Source organism: Nerophis lumbriciformis, linkage group LG21, assembly GCF_033978685.3.
Source record: "Nerophis lumbriciformis linkage group LG21, RoL_Nlum_v2.1, whole genome shotgun sequence".
NCBI classification, from domain to species: domain Eukaryota; kingdom Metazoa; phylum Chordata; class Actinopteri; order Syngnathiformes; family Syngnathidae; genus Nerophis; species Nerophis lumbriciformis.
In genome coordinates this window covers 43,576,771-43,601,413 of record NC_084568.2, presented here as the reverse complement: position 1 = coordinate 43,601,413, position 24,643 = coordinate 43,576,771, and the positions used below count along the sequence as shown (strand labels likewise).

General features: G+C 40.4%; 1 protein-coding gene across 1 annotated transcript in view; it reads left to right on the top strand.

Moving 5' to 3' along the window:
* Positions 1–23,570, top strand: part of kcnk9 (potassium channel, subfamily K, member 9) — a 62,223-nt gene extending 38,653 nt beyond the window's left edge. Inside the window, exon 2 of the mRNA XM_061982337.2 lies at positions 21,405–23,570. Within this exon, the coding sequence (XP_061838321.2) occupies positions 21,405–22,234 (830 nt within the window). The 3' untranslated portion in view covers positions 22,235–23,570. The remainder of the gene's footprint in view (positions 1–21,404) is intronic.
* The last annotated feature ends 1,073 nt before the right edge of the window (positions 23,571–24,643 follow it).

The window sequence follows — 24,643 nt, the reverse complement described above, 5'->3', positions numbered from 1 at the left end:
TAAAATAGCACAGAGGCTAACTGTGGACAAGAAACAAAAACACTTACTGTGACACGAAGGAACTAGGACATGAGCAGAGTGAAACAAAAGTAGACAGAGCTACAACGACAAGTGTTAAGACAGGTAGTAATGACAATGACAATCAATAATCCAGCAGTGACTGGAGGGTAGGGCAGGTATAAATAGCAGCTGGCTGATTGACACCAGGTGTGGCCAGGTGCCAATCAGCCACAGCTGAGGGGACACAGCACTCAGGGAGAAACAGGAAACAGAACCAAAACAAGAGCGCTGACAGGAAATACTACACACAGAGGAAAAACTCAAACACAACCAAACTGTCAGGGGCAAGCCTTACATTATTATTGTTGTTGTTGTTGTCTCTCTGTCTAATCCCCCTCTTGTCCCCACAATTTCTCCCTCCGTCTTCCTTTTTTTCTCTTTCTATCCGGCCCGGCTGCACCAAATGATAATATAAATACATTTAATAAAGTCAAATACAAATAAGGCAACAAGAGAAGTATCCTACACTTCTCTTGTGTAAAGTAAACTTGTACAGTCGATATGGGCACCTACCCTCTACATCAAAAATATGATTTTCCTGAGAAGCTGGACAGGACAACAAAAAAAAAAAAAATGTGACTTGTGTGTGTGTCTAATGTGAGTGACACACAACACAGCTCTGAGTGTTGCTGTCAGTCCCAAAGACGTTTTTGCAACTGGAGGCAACATTTGTTATTGCACTTTGGAGATTAAAAGCGTAAGAATTTTAACTACAGTGGATTGTGGGACATTGACCGAAGTCCTTAAATGTTTTTTTTGCTTCTTTGTCCAACATACCTGCTCAGTGGCCTAGTGGTTAGAGTGTCCGCCCTGAGATGGGTAGGTTGTGAGTTCAAACCCCGGCCGAGTCATACCAAAGACTATAAAAATGGGAGCCATTACCTCCCTGCTTGGCACTCAGCATCAAGGCTTGGAATTGGGGGTTAAATCACCAAAAATGATTCCGGGGCGCGGCCTCTGCTGCTGCTCACTGCTCCCCTCACCTGATCAAGGGTGATGGGTCAAATGCAGAGAGTAATTTCACCACACCTAGTGTGTGTGTGACTATCATTGCTACTTTAACTTTAACTTTATTTACTTTCACTTCTATTTTGGCAAAGGGTTGCAACGTTTGTCACCTTTTGATGATGTGCAGGTGTGATAAACACAGCCTGATAGTCCAGACTGCAGTCACATCACATTTAAATCCACATACAAAAGAGGCCTGGTTATTATAATTGAACACATATACTTTTCTACACCACTATTCATCTATTTATTATTATTCCTTTACTTCTTCTTCTCCAGATTTTGGCTCGCTCTACCTTCCACATTTTTCACCCGATTCAAACCGTTCCAACTTCAAACTATTCAGCCTATTCGGGAATCGTGGGCTTTCCCTTGACAAATTCCAAAAATTCCCAGATTTTCCAGAATTCTAGGTTTTCCGGGACATTTTTCCCATTCAAAATGAATTGGCCATTTTCCAAACTTCCACCGTTTCCACATTTTTCAACCAATTCTAACCATTCCACCTTTAACACATTTCACCATTCTGGAGATTGAACTATCATTTTTCCAAGCTTAAAAAATTTCCAGGATTTTCCAGAATTCCAGGTTTTCCGGGACATTTTTCCCATTCAAAATGAATTGGCCATTTTCCAAATTTCCACCCTTTCCACATTTTTCAACCAATTCTAACCATTCCACCTTTAACACATTTCACCATTCTGGAGATTGAACTATCATTTTTCCAAGCTTAAAAAAATTCCAGGATTTTCCAGAATTCCAGGTTTTCCGGGACATTTTTCCCATTCAAAATGAATTGGCCATTTTCCAAATTTCCACCCTTTCCACATTTTTCAACCAATTCTAACCATTCCACCTTTAACACATTTCACCATTCTGGAGATTGAACTATCATTTTTCCAAGCTTAAAAAAATTCCAGGATTTTCCAGAATTCCAGGTTTTCCGGGACATTTTTCCCATTCAAAATGAATTGGCCATTTTCCAAATTTCCACCCTTTCCACATTTTTCAACCAATTCTAACCATTCCACCTTTAACACATTTCACCATTCTGGAGATTGAACTATCATTTTTCCAAGCTTAAAAAATTTCCAGGATTTTCCAGAATTCCAGGTTTTCCGGGACATTTTTCCCATTCAAAATGAATTGGCCATTTTCCAAATTTCCACCCTTTCCACATTTTTCAACCAATTCTAACCATTCCACCTTTAACACATTTCACCATTCTGGAGATTGAACTATCATTTTTCCAAGCTTAAAAAAATTCCAGGATTTTCCAGAATTCCAGGTTTTCCGGGACATTTTTCCCATTCAAAATGAATTGGCCATTTTCCAAATTTCCACCCTTTCCACATTTTTCAACCAATTCTAACCATTCCACCTTTAACACATTTCACCATTCTGGAGATTGAACTATCATTTTTCCAAGCTTAAAAAAATTCCAGGATTTTCCAGAATTCCAGGTTTTCCGGGACATTTTTCCCATTCAAAATGAATTGGCCATTTTCCAAATTTCCACCCTTTCCACATTTTTCAACCAATTCTAACCATTCCACCTTTAACACATTTCACCATTCTGGAAATTGAACTATCATTTTTCCAAGCTTAAAAAAATTCCAGGATTTTCCAGAATTCCAGGTTTTCCAGGACATTTTTCCCATTCAAAATGAATTGGCCATTTTCCAAATTTCCACCTTTTCCACATTTTTCAACCAATTCTAACCATTCCACCTTTAACACATTTCACCATTCTGGAAATTGAACTATCATTTTTCCAAGCTTAAAAAAATTCCAGGATTTTCCAGAATTCCAGGTTTTCCGGGACATTTTTCCCATTCAAAATGAATTGGCCATTTTCCAAATTTCCACCCTTTCCACATTTTTCAACCAATTCTAACCATTCCACCTTTAACACATTTCACCATTCTGGAAATTCAACTATCATTTTTCCAAGCTTAAAAAAATTCCAGGATTTTCCAGAATTCCAGGTTTTCCAGGACATTTTTCCCATTCAAAATGAATTGGACATTTTCCAAACTTCCACCGTTTCCACATTTTTCAACCAATTCTAACCATTCCACCTTTAACACATTTCACCATTCTGGAAATTCAACTATCATTTTTCCTAGCTTAAAAAAATTCCAGGATTTTCCAGAATTCCAGGTTTTCCGGGACATTTTTCCCATTCAAAATGAATTGGCCATTTTCCAAACGTCCACCCTTTTCCACATTTTTCAACCAATTCTAACCATTCCACCTTTAACACATTTCACCATTCTGGAAATTGAACTATCATTTTTCCAAGCTTAAAAAAATTCCAGGATTTTCCAGAATTCCAGGTTTTCCAGGACATTTTTCCCATTCAAAATGAATTGGCCATTTTCCAAATTTCCACCTTTTCCACATTTTTCAACCAATTCTAACCATTCCACCTTTAACACATTTCACCATTCTGGAAATTGAACTATCATTTTTCCAAGCTTAAAAAAATTCCAGGATTTTCCAGAATTCCAAGTTTTCCGGGACATTTTTCCCATTCAAAATGAATTGGCCATTTTCCAAATTTCCACCGTTTCCACATTTTTCAACCAATTCTAACCATTCCACCTTTAACACATTTCACCATTCTGGAGATTGAACTATCATTTTTCCAAGCTTAAAAAAATTCCAGGATTTTCCAGAATTCCAGGTTTTCCGGGACATTTTTCCCATTCAAAATGAATTGGCCATTTTCCAAATTTCCACCCTTTCCACATTTTTCAACCAATTCTAACCATTCCACCTTTAACACATTTCACCATTCTGGAGATTGAACTATCATTTTTCCAAGCTTAAAAAAATTCCAGGATTTTCCAGAATTCCAGGTTTTCCGGGACATTTTTCCCATTCAAAATGAATTGGCCATTTTCCAAATTTCCACCCTTTCCACATTTTTCAACCAATTCTAACCATTCCACCTTTAACACATTTCACCATTCTGGAGATTGAACTATCATTTTTCCAAGCTTAAAAAAATTCCAGGATTTTCCAGAATTCCAGGTTTTCCGGGACATTTTTCCCATTCAAAATGAATTGGCCATTTTCCAAATTTCCACCCTTTCCACATTTTTCAACCAATTCTAACCATTCCACCTTTAACACATTTCACCATTCTGGAGATTGAACTATCATTTTTCCAAGCTTAAAAAAATTCCAGGATTTTCCAGAATTCCAGGTTTTCCGGGACATTTTTCCCATTCAAAATGAATTGGCCATTTTCCAAATTTCCACCCTTTCCACATTTTTCAACCAATTCTAACCATTCCACCTTTAACACATTTCACCATTCTGGAGATTGAACTATCATTTTTCCAAGCTTAAAAAAATTCCAGGATTTTCCAGAATTCCAGGTTTTCCGGGACATTTTTCCCATTCAAAATGAATTGGCCATTTTCCAAATTTCCACCCTTTCCACATTTTTCAACCAATTCTAACCATTCCACCTTTAACACATTTCACCATTCTGGAAATTGAACTATCATTTTTCCAAGCTTAAAAAAATTCCAGGATTTTCCAGAATTCCAGGTTTTCCAGGACATTTTTCCCATTCAAAATGAATTGGCCATTTTCCAAATTTCCACCTTTTCCACATTTTTCAACCAATTCTAACCATTCCACCTTTAACACATTTCACCATTCTGGAAATTGAACTATCATTTTTCCAAGCTTAAAAAAATTCCAGGATTTTCCAGAATTCCAGGTTTTCCGGGACATTTTTCCCATTCAAAATGAATTGGCCATTTTCCAAATTTCCACCCTTTCCACATTTTTCAACCAATTCTAACCATTCCACCTTTAACACATTTCACCATTCTGGAAATTCAACTATCATTTTTCCAAGCTTAAAAAAATTCCAGGATTTTCCAGAATTCCAGGTTTTCCAGGACATTTTTCCCATTCAAAATGAATTGGACATTTTCCAAACTTCCACCGTTTCCACATTTTTCAACCAATTCTAACCATTCCACCTTTAACACATTTCACCATTCTGGAAATTCAACTATCATTTTTCCTAGCTTAAAAAAATTCCAGGATTTTCCAGAATTCCAGGTTTTCCGGGACATTTTTCCCATTCAAAATGAATTGGCCATTTTCCAAACGTCCACCCTTTTCCACATTTTTCAACCAATTCTAACCATTCCACCTTTAACACATTTCACCATTCTGGAAATTGAACTATCATTTTTCCAAGCTTAAAAAAATTCCAGGATTTTCCAGAATTCCAGGTTTTCCAGGACATTTTTCCCATTCAAAATGAATTGGCCATTTTCCAAATTTCCACCTTTTCCACATTTTTCAACCAATTCTAACCATTCCACCTTTAACACATTTCACCATTCTGGAAATTGAACTATCATTTTTCCAAGCTTAAAAAAATTCCAGGATTTTCCAGAATTCCAGGTTTTCCGGGACATTTTTCCCATTCAAAATGAATTGGCCATTTTCCAAATTTCCACCCTTTCCACATTTTTCAACCAATTCTAACCATTCCACCTTTAACACATTTTACCATTCTGGAAATTCAACTATCATTTTTCCAAGCTTAAAAAAATTCCAGGATTTTCCAGAATTCCAGGTTTTCCAGGACATTTTTCCCATTCAAAATGAATTGGCCATTTTCCAAACTTCCACCGTTTCCACATTTTTCAACCAATTCTAACCATTCCACCTTTAACACATTTCACCATTCTGGAAATTGAACTATCATTTTTCCAAGCTTAAAAAAATTCCAGGATTTTCCAGAATTCCAGGTTTTCCGGGACATTTTTCCCATTCAAAATGAATTGGCCATTTTCCAAATTTCCACCCTTTCCACATTTTTCAACCAATTCTAACCATTCCACCTTTAACACATTTCACCATTCTGGAGATTGAACTATCATTTTTCCAAGCTTAAAAAAATTCCAGGATTTTCCAGAATTCCAGGTTTTCCGGGACATTTTTCCCATTCAAAATGAATTGGCCATTTTCCAAATTTCCACCCTTTCCACATTTTTCAACCAATTCTAACCATTCCACCTTTAACACATTTCACCATTCTGGAGATTGAACTATCATTTTTCCAAGCTTAAAAAAATTCCAGGATTTTCCAGAATTCCAGGTTTTCCGGGACATTTTTCCCATTCAAAATGAATTGGCCATTTTCCAAATTTCCACCCTTTCCACATTTTTCAACCAATTCTAACCATTCCACCTTTAACACATTTCACCATTCTGGAGATTGAACTATCATTTTTCCAAGCTTAAAAAAATTCCAGGATTTTCCAGAATTACAGGTTTTCCGGGACATTTTTCCCATTCAAAATGAATTGGCCATTTTCCAAATTTCCACCCTTTCCACATTTTTCAACCAATTCTAACCATTCCACCTTTAACACATTTCACCATTCTGGAAATTGAACTATCATTTTTCCAAGCTTAAAAAAATTCCAGGATTTTCCAGAATTCCAGGTTTTCCAGGACATTTTTCCCATTCAAAATGAATTGGCCATTTTCCAAATTTCCACCTTTTCCACATTTTTCAACCAATTCTAACCATTCCACCTTTAACACATTTCACCATTCTGGAAATTGAACTATCATTTTTCCAAGCTTAAAAAAATTCCAGGATTTTCCAGAATTCCAGGTTTTCCGGGACATTTTTCCCATTCAAAATGAATTGGCCATTTTCCAAATTTCCACCCTTTCCACATTTTTCAACCAATTCTAACCATTCCACCTTTAACACATTTCACCATTCTGGAAATTCAACTATCATTTTTCCAAGCTTAAAAAAATTCCAGGATTTTCCAGAATTCCAGGTTTTCCAGGACATTTTTCCCATTCAAAATGAATTGGACATTTTCCAAACTTCCACCGTTTCCACATTTTTCAACCAATTCTAACCATTCCACCTTTAACACATTTCACCATTCTGGAAATTCAACTATCATTTTTCCTAGCTTAAAAAAATTCCAGGATTTTCCAGAATTCCAGGTTTTCCGGGACATTTTTCCCATTCAAAATGAATTGGCCATTTTCCAAACGTCCACCCTTTTCCACATTTTTCAACCAATTCTAACCATTCCACCTTTAACACATTTCACCATTCTGGAAATTGAACTATCATTTTTCCAAGCTTAAAAAAATTCCAGGATTTTCCAGAATTCCAGGTTTTCCAGGACATTTTTCCCATTCAAAATGAATTGGCCATTTTCCAAATTTCCACCTTTTCCACATTTTTCAACCAATTCTAACCATTCCACCTTTAACACATTTCACCATTCTGGAAATTGAACTATCATTTTTCCAAGCTTAAAAAAATTCCAGGATTTTCCAGAATTCCAGGTTTTCCGGGACATTTTTCCCATTCAAAATGAATTGGCCATTTTCCAAATTTCCACCCTTTCCACATTTTTCAACCAATTCTAACCATTCCACTTTTAACACATTTCACCATTCTGGAAATTCAACTATCATTTTTCCAAGCTTAAAAAAATTCCAGGATTTTCCAGAATTCCAGGTTTTCCAGGACATTTTTCCCATTCAAAATGAATTGGACATTTTCCAAACTTCCACCGTTTCCACATTTTTCAACCAATTCTAACCATTCCACCTTTAACACATTTCACCATTCTGGAAATTCAACTATCATTTTTCCTAGCTTAAAAAAATTCCAGGATTTTCCAGAATTCCAGGTTTTCCGGGACATTTTTCCCATTCAAAATGAATTGGCCATTTTCCAAACGTCCACCCTTTTCCACATTTTTCAACCAATTCTAACCATTCCACCTTTAACACATTTCACCATTCTGGAAATTGAACTATCATTTTTCCAAGCTTAAAAAAATTCCAGGATTTTCCAGAATTCCAGGTTTTCCAGGACATTTTTCCCATTCAAAATGAATTGGCCATTTTCCAAATTTCCACCTTTTCCACATTTTTCAACCAATTCTAACCATTCCACCTTTAACACATTTCACCATTCTGGAAATTGAACTATCATTTTTCCAAGCTTAAAAAAATTCCAGGATTTTCCAGAATTCCAGGTTTTCCGGGACATTTTTCCCATTCAAAATGAATTGGCCATTTTCCAAATTTCCACCCTTTCCACATTTTTCAACCAATTCTAACCATTCCACCTTTAACACATTTTACCATTCTGGAAATTCAACTATCATTTTTCCAAGCTTAAAAAAATTCCAGGATTTTCCAGAATTCCAGGTTTTCCAGGACATTTTTCCCATTCAAAATGAATTGGCCATTTTCCAAACTTCCACCGTTTCCACATTTTTCAACCAATTCTAACCATTCCACCTTTAACACATTTCACCATTCTGGAAATTGAACTATCATTTTTCCAAGCTTAAAAAAATTCCAGGATTTTCCAGAATTCCAGGTTTTCCGGGACATTTTTCCCATTCAAAATGAATTGGCCATTTTCCAAATTTCCACCCTTTCCACATTTTTCAACCAATTCTAACCATTCCACCTTTAACACATTTCACCATTCTGGAGATTGAACTATCATTTTTCCAAGCTTAAAAAAATTCCAGGATTTTCCAGAATTCCAGGTTTTCCGGGACATTTTTCCCATTCAAAATGAATTGGCCATTTTCCAAATTTCCACCCTTTCCACATTTTTCAACCAATTCTAACCATTCCACCTTTAACACATTTCACCATTCTGGAGATTGAACTATCATTTTTCCAAGCTTAAAAAAATTCCAGGATTTTCCAGAATTCCAGGTTTTCCGGGACATTTTTCCCATTCAAAATGAATTGGCCATTTTCCAAATTTCCACCCTTTCCACATTTTTCAACCAATTCTAACCATTCCACCTTTAACACATTTCACCATTCTGGAGATTGAACTATCATTTTTCCAAGCTTAAAAAAATTCCAGGATTTTCCAGAATTACAGGTTTTCCGGGACATTTTTCCCATTCAAAATGAATTGGCCATTTTCCAAATTTCCACCCTTTCCACATTTTTCAACCAATTCTAACCATTCCACCTTTAACACATTTCACCATTCTGGAAATTGAACTATCATTTTTCCAAGCTTAAAAAAATTCCAGGATTTTCCAGAATTCCAGGTTTTCCAGGACATTTTTCCCATTCAAAATGAATTGGCCATTTTCCAAATTTCCACCTTTTCCACATTTTTCAACCAATTCTAACCATTCCACCTTTAACACATTTCACCATTCTGGAAATTGAACTATCATTTTTCCAAGCTTAAAAAAATTCCAGGATTTTCCAGAATTCCAGGTTTTCCGGGACATTTTTCCCATTCAAAATGAATTGGCCATTTTCCAAATTTCCACCCTTTCCACATTTTTCAACCAATTCTAACCATTCCACCTTTAACACATTTCACCATTCTGGAAATTCAACTATCATTTTTCCAAGCTTAAAAAAATTCCAGGATTTTCCAGAATTCCAGGTTTTCCAGGACATTTTTCCCATTCAAAATGAATTGGACATTTTCCAAACTTCCACCGTTTCCACATTTTTCAACCAATTCTAACCATTCCACCTTTAACACATTTCACCATTCTGGAAATTCAACTATCATTTTTCCTAGCTTAAAAAATTCCAGGATTTTCCAGAATTCCAGGTTTTCCGGGACATTTTTCCCATTCAAAATGAATTGGCCATTTTCCAAACGTCCACCCTTTTCCACATTTTTCAACCAATTCTAACCATTCCACCTTTAACACATTTCACCATTCTGGAAATTGAACTATCATTTTTCCAAGCTTAAAAAAATTCCAGGATTTTCCAGAATTCCAGGTTTTCCAGGACATTTTTCCCATTCAAAATGAATTGGCCATTTTCCAAATTTCCACCTTTTCCACATTTTTCAACCAATTCTAACCATTCCACCTTTAACACATTTCACCATTCTGGAAATTGAACTATCATTTTTCCAAGCTTAAAAAAATTCCAGGATTTTCCAGAATTCCAGGTTTTCCGGGACATTTTTCCCATTCAAAATGAATTGGCCATTTTCCAAATTTCCACCCTTTCCACATTTTTCAACCAATTCTAACCATTCCACCTTTAACACATTTCACCATTCTGTAAATTCAACTATCATTTTTCCTAGCTTAAATAAATTCCAGGATTTTCCAGAATTCCAGGTTTTCCAGGACATTTTTCCCATTCAAAATGAATTGGCCATTTTCCAAATGTCCACCCTTTCCACATTTTTCAACCAATTCTAACCATTCCACCTTTAACACATTTCACCATTCTGGAAATTGAACTATCATTTTTCCAAGCTTAAAAAAATTCCAGGATTTTCCAAAATTCCAGGTTTTCCGGGACATTTTTCCCATTGAAAATGAATTGGCCATTTTTCAAACTTCTACCCTTTCCACATTTTTCAACCAATTCTAACCATTCCACCTTTAACACATTTCACCATTCTGGAAATTGAACTATCATTTTTCAAAGTATAAAAAAATGCACACATTTCCCAGAATTCCAGGTTTTCCAGGACATTTTTCCCATTGAAAATAAATTGGCCATTTTTCAAACTTCCACCCTTTCCAAATTTTTCAACCAATTCCAGGATTTTCCAGAATTCCTGGTTTTCCAAAGCCCTATTTCCACCCTTTTTTCTGGAGACCAGTCCTCCCACATTTTTCAACCCACTTCAACCGTTCCAACGTCAAAACATTCCTCTCAATCAGCACAAAAGACGAAGTTGGTTTTTGAACAGTAAAAATTCCATTTTTTTCCAAAATGCCAGGAATTCCATAATACCATTTCTCTATTAAAAATGTTACTACTTCAACATTTCTCAACCGATTTGAAAAATTTTAACACCAACTCATCCACAACATTCAAAATATTTAGTATTTTCAAAAAAAAAATCCCGCTTTCCCCGAAATTCCCAAATTTCCATGAAATTCCCATTGAAATGAATGGGACATTTTTCAAAGTTCCTCAACTGCAAGATGTTTTATCAGATTGAAACCATTCCAACTTGAAAATATTCAGCCTGTTCAGGAATCGTGTGCTCTCTTTTAACAATGACTCATTTGGAAGTTCAACTTCAGTATTGGAGCGTTCTTAACGGGGCCCAACTTTTCCATTACACAGGGGCTGGGACCCACTGAAATATTAACGCCGAATAAGTAATCTTACTCTTGTTTTGTAATGACATGAAAGTATGGCTTAATCACAAACATGATTTATTTAACACATAAACCTTCAGACAAATATGTACGGTACTAATCAAATTCTGCATAGGAAGAAATAAAAAGTTAAAGTAGCAATGATAGTCACACACACACACTAGGTGTGGTGAAATTATTCTCTGCATTTGACCCAACACCCTTGATCACCCCCTGGGAGGTGAGGGGAGCAGTGAGCAGCAGCGGTGACAGCGCCCGGGAATCATTTTTGGTGATTTAACCCCCAATTCCAAGCCTTGATGCTGAGTTCCAAGCAGGGAGGTAATGGCTCCCATTTTTATAGTCTTAGGTATGACTCGGCCGGGATTTGAACTCACAACCTACCCATCTCAGGGCGGACACTCTACTCAATTATGTTGTGCTAAAAATAAATGAAATTAATGAATATTCAATTAAACTGTCAGAAAAATTCAAGTGTAAATAAAAATACAGCTTCACCACTTTAGTCATAGTTTTTGCGCTTAAGCTTCTCTGACTTCGTCTGTTTGTTTGATATTGTCATTACTGCCACAAGTGGCGGAAAAGTGTATTACAACAGAGTAGCACTGCAGACCAACACCGATCTAGACCACAAGGATGTCTTCTCAAAATGCGCCTTATAATTCGGTGCGCCCAATGGTGGCAGTTAAGAAATTGGGATAATGGAAAATCTATTTTTTTGTTTTTTAATATCGAACCAAAAAAAAGGTGGAAAATGTCTTTTTCTATTAAATGATTAGTCTATTGTGTGAGCAGTAAGCAGCATACCATGCACTGGCCTGACTATTCCTCCCTCTTGCCCTCAACACCTGATGCTGGAGGCGAGCAGCATACCATGCACTATCCTCCCACACTTGGTGATCAGGTCAGCCGTTTGTCTTGTGGCGCCAATGAAATCTCACTTTGCCAGTTGATTTATTCCTTCGCACCATTGGCCGTTGTCAGTGTGAGAAAAGTGAACAAGAGTATGGTATTATAATATCATAATGGGGTTTGCCCTTCCCGTGCCGTGTCACTTTCATTTCAGCATCAATGACTCAACGTGTGCCTGCATGGCCGTGTGGGAGTGGGAAGATGCTCCAAATAAGTGCTTGTGAAGTGAAGAAGCAGCCAAACAAACCTTGACTCACACAGTCCTTGTGCACGCGTGCAACAGTGGTGTGGACCATAGGGGGCGCTCTCTGCTCTCAGATATATGCTGCAAAATGTTGTTATTTTCCATCAATGTGGAGGCCTGTATCACCACAGATCATAGCATGCCCACTTACTGCACCCTGCTATGGATTGTAAGGAATAAATAGGTTTTTAGCGGTGGTAGGTACACTTTAGCACCTTTTTCCACCGCTAGAACTTCCTATTTACCTGAGATGTACTGCGAGCAAGGTGGCCTTTTTTTTAAAACCCCAAACACACCGATATCGGAGCCTTGAGTATTGACCAATCCCAGAGGTGGGTAGTAACGCGCTACATTTACTCCGTTACATCTACTTGAGTAACTTTTGGGATAAATTGTACTTCTAAGAGTAGTTTTAATGCAACTTACTTTTACTTTTACTTGAGTATATTTATAGAGAAGAAACGCTACTTTTACTCCGCTACTTTTATCTACATTCAGCTCCCTACTCGCTACTAATTTTTATCGATCTGTTAATGCACGCTTTGTTTGTTTTGGTCTGTCAGACAGACCTTCATAGTGCCTGCGTTCCAACAAATACAGTCACTGGTGACGTTCACTCCGTTCCACCAATCAGATGCAGTCACTGGTGACGTTGGACCAATCAAACAGAGCCAGGCGGTCACATGACCTGACTTAAACAAGTTGAAAAACTTATTGGGGTGTTACCATTTAGTGGTCAATCGTACGGAATATGTACTGTACTGTGCAATCTACTAATAAAAGTTTCAATCAATCAATCAAAAGTGTGAAGGAAAAAAGACCCTTTTTTATTTCAACCGTACATCCCGTCAAAAGCCTAAAGACTGACTGCACAGTTCCTGTCTTCACAATAAAAGTGCCGCTCCATCGCGCCTGCGCTTTCAAAATAAGAGTCTCCGAAAGCCAGCGCTAACAAGCTGGCCCTGCGATGAGGTGGCGACTTGTCCAGGGTGTACCCCGCCTTCCGCCCGATTGTAGCTGAGATAGGCTCCAGCGCCCCCGCGACCCCGAAGGGAATAAGCGGTAGAAAATGGATGGATGGCCGAAAGCCAGCGCTAACAAGCTAGCAAGCTAGCAAGCGACGGAGTTTGCCGCCAATGTATTTCTTGTAAAGTGTATAAAAACGAATATGGAAGCTGGACAAATAAGAAGCCAAAAACCAACCACTTTCATGTGGTATTAGACAGAAAGGAGGAACTTTTTTTCTCCTCCATTTGAAAACGTGGACGTTTGTCATCACTACTGTCTGATTACAATCAATGCAAGTCATCAGAATCAGGTAATACACCAACTTATATTCTTGTCTTCATGAAAGAAAGGAATCTATATGTTAAACATGCATGTATATTCATTAAAACACCTTTAACATGTAAACAAAAATGGCAAAATAAATAAATATAAATTATATACTGTATATATCAATGTATGTATATATATATGTGTGTGTATATATATATATATATATATATATATATATATATATATATATATATATATATATATATAAATATATATATATATATATATATATATATATATATATATATATATATATATATATATATGTGTGTGTATATGCTACTCATCAGTTACTCAGTACTTGAGTAGTTTTTTCACAACCTACTTTTTACTTTTACTCAAGTAAATATTTGGGTGACTACTCCTTACTTTTACTTGAGTAATAAATCTCTAAAGTAACAGTACTCTTACTTGAGTACAATTTCTGGCTACTCTACCCACCTCTGACCAATCCCCATAGTAGTCAGATACGATATCAGCAGGAATCATACGTACTTGTATCATTTAGTAGTGTGGAATGTTAGAAAAGGTTTGATCAAGGGAAATGAGTCAAACAGAGAACAATGCGAGGTATGGAAAACGCTAACTGGTTGATAGTGGACGTATGCTGTCTTGAAGCTGAAGTGGGGTGGCAATTGGTTTTTTTTGGCGACTCCTCGTGGCCACAGTAGTTCTTTAGACAGTAAGTTGAATGATGAGACGTTTGATACTGGATACTTTCTAACACACTTCTGCCTTGGAGACTTTGTATGTGTAAGTAATGTTTATATTGACACGTGTGACGATTATTACATACAGTATGTCTAGCTTGTGTGCTGTTATGTGCTCAGCAGTTGTGTAGCTGCGAGCTCCTAGTAGCCTATAGCCTAGCATGTTTACCTTTTTTAAATGACTTGACTAAAACAGACGAAAAGTCCAACCTACAGTAGGAAGGGGATTCACATGGCCCCGTTTGTCACGGTTGACCTGACACAGGAAACGTGACAAATTGTGGCGTGAACTATGGACTTTAGCCGCCAGATGGCAGTGGAGTGTTTAATATCTTAAATTGTGTTCAGTGGCAATTCTAACTTTTACCGCAGCGTCAGTAGCCATGTAGAGTGGCACTTTCCATCATTTTCAGCAGACTGTATTGTTGAGGCGGCTGATTGGAGCTGTGGCCGCAAGGTAGTTGGTGCCTGTCGTGGCGGTAATCCTAGAACCCGTTGGTGGACACCGGCGGTGAGGGATGCCGTCAAGCTGAAGAAGGAGTCCTATCGGGTTAAAAGTTAAAGTTAAAGTACCAATGATTGTCACACACACACTAGGTGTGGCGAGATTATTCTCTGCATTTGACCCATCACCCTTGATCACCCCCTGGGAGGTGAGGGGAGCAGTGGGCAGCAGCGGTGGCCGCGCCCGGGAATCATTTTGGTGATTTAACCCCCAATTCCAACCCTTGATGCTGAGTGCCAAGCAGGGAGGTAATGGGTCCCATTTTTATAGTCTTTGGTATGACTCGGCCGGGGTTTGAACTCACAACCTACCGATCTCAGGGCGGACACTCTAACCACTATGCCACTGAGTAGGTTCTGGGCCACTGAGTAGGTTCTTTTGGCTCATAGGACTCCTGAGGCAGCGGACAGGTACCGACAGGCCAGGCGGTGTGCGGCTTCAGCGGTCGCAGAGGCAAAAACTTGGACATGGGAGGAGTTCAGGGAAGCCATGGAAAACGACTTCTGGACGGCTTCGAAGCAATTCTGGACCACCACCCGCCGCCTCAGGAAGGGGAAGCAGTGCACTGTCAAGTTTAGAAGTGGTAATAAAATCATTGACTAAAAATGATTTGTTATTCAGAGACCTGACATTGAGCAGACCCATCCTGGTGGTGTTATTGACAGGCTTCCATGTTGGCTTTGGTTTGGAGAGAATAGGAAAGAGATTGTTTAGGTTAGCAGGGTGGCTAAGTTTCCCAATGTTTACTCTCTTGGTAGTCACAACAGGAATGTAGAAAGTGCCATGATTTGATGTAGGCAACCTTGGGCCCAGCTGATAATGTGGTCTACTGCTGAACCCTTTTCTGGATCAGAAATATTCAGGACTGCTGTCAGGGCGAGGCGGGGTTTGCCATAAGGTGGAGGGGGAGTGAGCAGCGTCAGAGATGGGACGAACTACTGAAGGTGGACTTTGAGGGTGTGTAGGGGGTTGGCATGAGAGGGGTGAAGTAGGGCTGGGGGGTTGTGGAGCATGCCTTCGTGGAGGGGGTGGTGGAGGTGAGCGATGATCTAAAAATCGGAGTAGGGCGGGGCATGAGTGGGGGTAGCTCCTGGAACTCCAAGGAGGAGAAGGGGGGAGAAAGGTTTACTTGAGGGAGGGAGAAAGATGGAGACGTGGATGGCTTGGGGGACGTGGGGGAGGGATCTTCACACGCATTCAGAATGGAGGGGGGGGGGGCTCTGGTGTATCTCATGGTCGACGTTCTCATTTGCAATGGCGGTCCTCCTTCGACGTTCCTGATAGGCTGTGTTGTGTCTTCCTTCCTGGGTGGCTCCTCTCGTCTCTTGTCCTTGGCAGTGATGATACATGCAAGATGCAGGAAGTGAAACATGTTCTTCATGAAAAGCTTTACTCCCATCTTATTTAGGCAAAGTCCGTCTGCCTTAAAAAGATGCCCGAGGTCCCAGAAAAGGCAAAAATTGTCAATAAAATGCATTGAACGAGCAAGAGGTGCACTTGATAGCCACTCATTCAGCGAGTAAAGTCTACTGAGTCTCTCAGCTCCTCTCCTGAGTGGGGGTAGAGGACCACTGATAAAAACATCAGCATTCACAGCGCTGACTGTTTCAAAGAGTTTATTTCAAGTGCTCTTTCAGCTCTCCTGATTGTTGTTTTTTAATGTTATTAAAACTAACTAAGGAACAGTGTGGTTTGCGTCCTGGTCGTGGAACTGTGGACCAGCTCTATACTCTCGGCAGGGTCCTTGAGGGTGCATGGGAGTTTGCCCAACCAGTCTACATGTGTTTTGTGGACTTGGAGAAGGCATTCGACCGTGTCCCTCGGGAAGTCCTGTGGGGAGTGCTCAGAGAGTATGGGGTATCGGACTGTCTGATTGTGGCAGTCCGCTCCCTGTATGATCAGTGTCAGAGCTTGGTCCGCATTGCCGGCAGTAAGTCGGACACGTTTCCAGTGAGGGTTGGACTCCACCAAGGCTGCCCTTTGTCACCCATTCTGTTCTGAACTTTTATGGACAGAATTTCTAGGCGCAGTCAAGGCGTTGAGGGGATCTGGTTTGGTGGCTGCAGGATTAGGTCTCTGCTTTTTGCAGATGATGTGGTCCTGATGGCTTCATCTGGCCAGGATCTTCAGCTCTCACTGGATCGGTTCGCAGCTGAGTGTGAAGCGACTGGGATGAGAATCAGCACCTCCAAGTCCGAGTCCATGGTTCTCGCCCGGAAAAGGGTGGAGTGCCATCTCCGGGTTGGGGAGGAGATCTTGCCCCAAGTGGAGGAGTTCAAGTACCTCGGAGTCTTGTTCACGAGTGAGGGAAGAGTGGATGGTGAGATCGACAGGCGGATCGGTGCGGCGTCTTCAGTAATGCGGACGCTGTATCGATCCGTTGTGGTGAAGAAGGAGCTGAGCCGGAAGGCAAAGCTCTCAATTTACCGGTCGATCTACGTTCCCATCCTCACCTATGGTCATGAGCTTTGGGTTATGACCGAAAGGACAAGATCACGGGTACAAGCGGTTGAAATGAGTTTCCTCCGTCGGGTGGCGGGGCTCTCCCTTAGAGATAGGGTGAGAAGCTCTGTCATCCGGGAGGAGCTCAAAGTAAAGCCGCTGCTCCTCCACATGGAGAGGAGCCAGATGAGGTGGTTCGGGCATCTGGTCAGGATGCCACCCGAACGCCTCCCTAGGGAGGTGTTTAGGGCACGTCCGACCTTTAGGAGGCCACGGGGAAGACCCAGGACACGTTGGGAAGACTATGTCTCCCGGCTGGCCTGGGAACGCCTCGGGGTCCCACAGGAAGAGCTGGACCAAGTGGCTGGGGAGAGGGAAGTCTGGGCTTCCCTGCTTAGGCTGCTGCCCCCGCGACCCGACCTCGGATAAGCGGAAGAAGATGGATGGATGGATGGAAAACTAATGTGCAGGATGATATTTTTCACATTTGGGTGTGCAGCGGCAATTTCCAGGATTCTTTTTTCCATGTCAGATATCATATCCTTCGGAAAGCAGAGTACTTTTGTGTTGTTATTGCTTTTCATATCTTTTACAGAAAAGTCCTCCACAATCAGATTTTCAGGAGCTCTCGTTAGCTTTCTCTGTGGTTTAAAGTTAGCAGGTCTTACTTCTGCGTGGTGATGGTGGGTTATTCAGGCAATCAGAGGGGGATCCATTGTCCATCAAACCTGTTCTTTAGTCGGACATAAAGGGCACGTTTGAATGTATTTTTTCCACAAATATAAAATAAATGAATCATATTTGTGGATAAACGGCCAGTTCCATATTTATGTATTGATTCCTTGTCAGCAAACATGCTAAGTGATGTAAAAGCCAAGTAATGGAGGAGTTAGTTGGCTGCTGCTGGTCTACACAAATGTGCATATGCTGTGTAGAATACTACTGCCTGGACACTAATATCTTAGAGTGTCCGCCCTGACATGGGTAGGTTGTGAGTTCAAACCCCAGTCCAGTCATACCAAAGACTATAAAAATGGGAGCCATTACCTCCCTGCTTGGCACTCAACATCAAGGGGTTTTAATTGGGCGTTAAATCACCAAAAATGATTCCCGGGCGCGGCCACCCCTGCTGCTCACTGCTCCTCTCACCTCCCAGGGGGTGATCAAGGGTGATGGGTCAAATGCAGAGAATAATTTTGCCACACCTAGTGTGTGTCTGACAATCATTGGTACTTTAACTTTTGTTCTACTCCTGCAAACACAACAGTGTCTTTTATGACAAGTACACCACATGGTGGCGCTGTTGTTCAACCACCTTTAGTCGGGTCGACCTGAAATTTCTCACACAACTCCACAACATTTTTGCTGAATCGTTACGGGATTTGGTACGCAACTTTGGGAGCCTGGCAAGCACGTGTACTGTATCAATATAGGTCTTGTCTCAAAGTAGGTGTACTGTATCAATATAGGTCTTGTCTCAAAGTAGATGTACTGTATCAATATAGGTCTTGTCTCAAAGTAGATGTATTGTATCAATATAGGTCTTGTCTCAAAGTAGGTGTACTGTATCAATATAGGTCTTGTCTCAAAGTAGATGTACTGTCTCAAAGTAGGTGTACTGTATCAATATAGGTCTTGTCTCAAAGTAGGTGTACTGTATCAATATAGGTCTTGTCTCAAAGTAGGTGTACTGTATCAATATAGGTCTTGTCTCAAAGTAGATGTACTGTATCAATATAGGTCTTGTCTCAAAGTAGATGTACTGTATCAATATAGGTCTTGTCTCAAAGTAGGTGTACTGTATCAATATAGGTCTTGTCTCAAAGTAGGTGTACTGTATCAATATAGGTCTTGTCTCAAAGTAGGTGTACTGTATCAATATAGGTCTTGTCTCAAAGTAGGTGTACTGTATCAATATAGGTCTTGTCTCAAAGTAGATGTACTGTATCAATATAGGTCTTGTCTCAAAGTAGATGTACTGTATCAATATAGGTCTTGTCTCAAAGTAGGTGTACTGTATCAATATAGGTCTTGTCTCAAAGTAGATGTACTGTATCAATATAGGTCTTGTCTCAAAGTAGATGTACTGTCTCAAAGTAGGTGTACTGTATCAATATAGGTCTTGTCTCAAAGTAGGTGTACTGTATCAATATAGGTCTTGTCTCAAAGTAGGTGTACTGTATCAATATAGGTCTTGTCTCAAAGTAGATGTACTGTATCAATATAGGTCTTGTCTCAAAGTAGATGTACTGTATCAATATAGGTCTTGTCTCAAAGTAGGTGTACTGTATCAATATAGGTCTTGTCTCAAAGTAGGTGTACTGTATCAATATAGGTCTTGTCTCAAAGTAGGTGTACTGTATCAATATAGGTCTTGTCTCAAAGTAGATGTACTGTCTCAAAGTAGGTGTACTGTATCAATATAGGTCTTGTCTCAAAGTAGGTGTACTGTATCAATATAGGTCTTGTCTCAAAGTAGATGTATTGTATCAATATAGGTCTTGTCTCAAAGTAGATGTACTGTCTCAAAGTAGGTGTACTGTATCAATATAGGTCTTGTCTCAAAGTAGATGTATTGTATCAATATAGGTCTTGTCTCAAAGTAGATGTACTGTCTCAAAGTAGGTGTACTGTATCAATATAGGTCTTGTCTCAAAGTAGGTGTACTGTATCAATATAGGTCTTGTCTCGAAGTAGGTGTACTGTATCAATATAGCTCTTGTCTCAAAGTAGATGTACTGTATCAATATAGGTCTTGTCTCAAAGTAGGTGTACTGTATCAATATAGGTCTTGTCTCAAAGTAGGTGTACTGTATCAATATAGGTCTTGTCTCAAAGTAGGTGTACTGTATCAATATAGGTCTTGTCTCAAAGTAGGTGTACTGTATCAATATAGGTCTTGTCTCAAAGTAGGTGTACTGTATCAATATAGGTCTTGTCTCAAAGTAGGTGTACTGTATCAATATAGGTCTTGTCTCAAAGTAGATGTACTGTATCAATATAGGTCTTGTCTCAAAGTAGATGTACTGTATCAATATAGGTCTTGTCTCAAAGTAGGTGTACTGTCACCACCTGTCACATCACACCATGACTTATTTTGAGTTTTGTGGTGTTTTCCTGTGTGTAGTGTTTTAGTTCTTGTCTTGCGCTCCTATTTTGGTGGCTTTTTCTCTTTTTTTGGTATTTTCATTGTGCAGTTTCATGTCTTCCTTTGAGCCATATTCCCCACACCTGCTTTGTTTTAGCAATCAAGAATATTTCAGTTGTTTTTATCCTTCTTTGTGGGGACATTGTTGATTGTCACGTCATGTTCAGATGTACATTGTCTTTGCTCCACAGTAAGTCTTTGCTGTCGTCCAGCATTCTGTTTTTGTTTACTTTGTAGCCAGTTCAGTTTTAGTTTGCTCCTGCATAGCCTTCCCTAAGCTTCAATGCCTTTTCTTAGGGGCACTCACCTTTTGTTTATTTTTGGTTGAAGCATTAGACACATTTTTACCTGCACACTGCCTCCCGCTGTTTCCCACATCTACAAAGCAAGTAGCTACCGGCTGCCACCTACTGATATGGAAGAGTATTACAGGGTTACTCTGCCGAGCTCTAGACAGCACCGACACTCAACAACAACACATCATTTGCAGACTATAAGTACTGCTTTGCAAACAATATTTTTAACCCAAATAGGTGAAATTAGATAATCCACCACGGCACACCAGACTGTATCTCACGGCACAGTGGTTGAAAAACACTGCCCTAGGGGGCGCCGCTAGTGTCATTTAGGGTTGTGAAACTATTAGGACCGCCCCAGGTGTGTGTGTGTGTGTGTGTGTGTGTGTGTGTGTGTGTGTGTGTGTGTGTGTGAGTCAGCAGCTAAAGTTTAATTAGCTAAAAGCGTCACTGGCTCCTGCCGCCAAAGTAATTAGATAAGGCTCCTCACCCCTCAGTGCCAATTCACTCTATTCCTTTTTGGCAGACACGGCCGTCAACAAAAGTTCTGAAGCTCTTCTCTTTGCTTCCAGGCTACGGCCACGCGGCGCCGGGCACGGACGCGGGCAAGGCCTTCTGCATGTTCTACGCCGTGCTGGGCATCCCCCTGACCCTGGTCATGTTCCAGAGCCTGGGCGAGCGCATGAACACCTTCGTCAAGTACCTGCTGAAGCGCATCAAGAAGTGCTGCGGCATGAGCGCCACCGACGTCTCCATGGAGAACATGGTGACCGTGGGCTTCTTCTCCTGCGTGGGCACGCTGTGCATCGGCGCCGCCGCCTTCTCGCACTACGAGGACTGGAGCTTCTTCCAGTCGTACTACTACTGCTTCATCACGCTGACCACCATCGGCTTTGGGGACTTTGTGGCGCTGCAGAAGAACAGGGCGCTCCAGAAGAAGCCGCTCTACGTGGCCTTCAGCTTCATGTACATCCTGGTGGGCCTCACGGTCATCGGCGCCTTCCTCAACCTGGTGGTGCTGCGCTTCTTGACCATGAACAGCGAGGACGAGCGGCGCGACGCCGAGGAGCGAGCCTCGCTGGCCGGGAACCGGAGCGGCACGATGGTCCGCGTCCAGGACGAGTCCCTGCAGCGAGGGCGGCGGCGGCGCCAGCCTCGCCGCCAGGAGACCAGCGACCTGCACTCGGTGTGCTCCTGCATGCGCTACAACTCGCACGACTTCTCCCACCGGAACTCGCTGTGCCCCGGTCACTACTTCCACTCCATCTCCTACAAGATGGAGGAGATCTCGCCCAGCACGCTGAAGAACAGCTTCTTCCCCTCGCCCGTCAGCTCGCTGTCGCCGGGCCTCCGCAGCTTGACGGACGACCGGCAGCTGATGAGGAGGAGGAAGTCCGTCTAGGACGTCAGAAGATGCTGCTTTGCCAAATCTCATTCCAGCACTTTCCCTTTTTTCTCAGCTTCTGCTCCTCATGGAGAACATTCCAGCAGGAAGCCAAGCATGAAGCATGGATGTCTATTTTTCCAAGGGATTAGCAGAAACTTTGGTCCACACGCGGGAGAAGATATTTTTCATAACTTGAAGAACAGGAGGATGTTTTCTACAAGCCATCACCATCATCACCATCATCATCATCATCATCATCATCACGCCAAAACAAAATGTCTTCTTGTGTCTGCAGTCTGAAAGGATCATGCTGCTCCTACTCAGTTCTTCTCCTGTCAAAGCTTCAATTGCACAACAATCCATGTTTCCCCCAACATGAACCTACTCAGTGGTTAGAGTGTCCGCCCTGAGATGGCTAGGTTGTGAGTTCAAACCCCGGCCGAGTCATACCAAAGACTATAAAAATGGGAGCCATGACCTCCCTGCTTGGCACTCAGCATCAAGGCTTGGAATTGGGGGTTAAATCACCAAAAATGATGCCCACTGCTCCCCTCGCCTCCCAGGGGGTGATCAAGGGTGATGGGTCAATGCAGAGAGTAATTTGGCCACACCTAGTGTGTGTGTGACTATCATTGCTACTTTAACTTGAACATGAACAGCCAACATGTCAATATGTTCATACTTTCACAAGTCCAGCTTGCTGTTATTCAACTGCAGTGTTATTTCCTCTGTTCTCAGTTAACATCAAATGGCTTTAAAAAAAAATGTTCCAACTCTATCCATATTTTATTTTTCAATACTCAAACACTATCCATATTCTGACATATTTTCGATAATTTCGTTTAAAAAAGATTTCGACAATCGATATTTGAATGTATTTATTCAAAAAACCTTTAAAAATTAAACTCTAACCGTTTTTCATCTATTTTTATTTATTTATTTTTACAAATTCAACTCTACGCATATTTTTATTTTTATAATTCCAACTGTATACATATTGTAATGTGTTTTTATTTAAAAAGTCAACTACATCATCCATACTTTAATGTATATATTTTTAAAAAGTCAACTCTTCATATTTTGATGTATTTATTTTATTTTTTAAAAGTCAGCTACATCCATATTTTTAAGTACCGTATTTTCCGCACCATAAGCCGCCCTGGGTTATAAGCCGCGCCTTCAATGAACGGCATATTTCAAAACTTTGTCCACCTATAAGCCGCCCCGTGTTATAAGCCGCATCTAACTGCGCTAAAGGAATGTCAAAAAAACAGTCAGATAGGTCAGTCAAACTTTAATAATATATTAAAAACCAGCGTGATGTGGGCGCGCATGGAGTCGTATATCAACATGGACGGAGCTGCGTGAAAAAAGCCACCCGGCCTCTTCGCGTAAACTTCCCTTAACCACTCGCTCACCTTTTCTTCATCCATCCATCCCTTCGAGTTAGCTTTTATGATGACGCCGGCTGGAAAGGTCTCTTTTGGCAAGGTCTTCCTTTTGAATATCACCATGGGTGGAAGTTTCTGGCCATTAGCATGGCAAGCTAGAACCACAGTGAAGGATGACTTCTCATTCCCTGTGGTGCGAATATTCACCGTACGTGCTCCCGTTGTATCCACAGTGCGGTTCACAGGAATATCAAAAGTCAGTGGAACCTCGTCCATGTTGATAATGTTCTCTGGCCGGAACTTTTTTTCAGCTATCTTGTTTTTACAATATGCACGGAAAGTAGCCAGCTTTTCTTGAAAGTCTTTAGGCAGTTGCTGTGAAATAGTAGTCCGTGTGCGGATGGAGAGATTGCGTCTTTTCATGAACCGGAAACCTATCGCTTAGTAGGAGCCATTTTGTGGTCTTTACAGATGTAAACACACAAAGGAAATGAAACGTAATATCCGCGCTCTTCTTCTTCTTCTAAGGGGGCGGGTGGTTGCTTACAGTAGAAGAAGAAGCGTTTCCTCTTCTATGGGGGCGGGTGCTTACCTTGGCGGTTGCTTGCGTAGAAGAAGAAGCGCTTCCTCTTCTTCCGGGAAAAAAGATGGCGGCTGTTTACCGTAGTTGCGAGACCTAAACTTTATGAAAATGAATCTTAATATTAATCCATATATAAAGCGCACCGGGTTATAAGCCGCACTGTCAGCTTTTGAGTAAATTTGTGGTTTTTAGGTGCGGCTAATAGTGCGGAAAATACGGGTATTTTTAATTTTTAAAAAGTCAACTATATCCATATTAGATTTTTTTTTAAACCATCTCAATCTATATTGTAATGTATTTTATTTGTAAAACGTCCAACACTATCAACATTCTAACACATTCTCATTTATTATTATTTTTTAAAGTCCATCTCTGTCAATATTTGAATGAATTTTATTTTTAAAAAGTCAACGTTGTCCATATTTCAATGTATATATATTTTTTAAATTC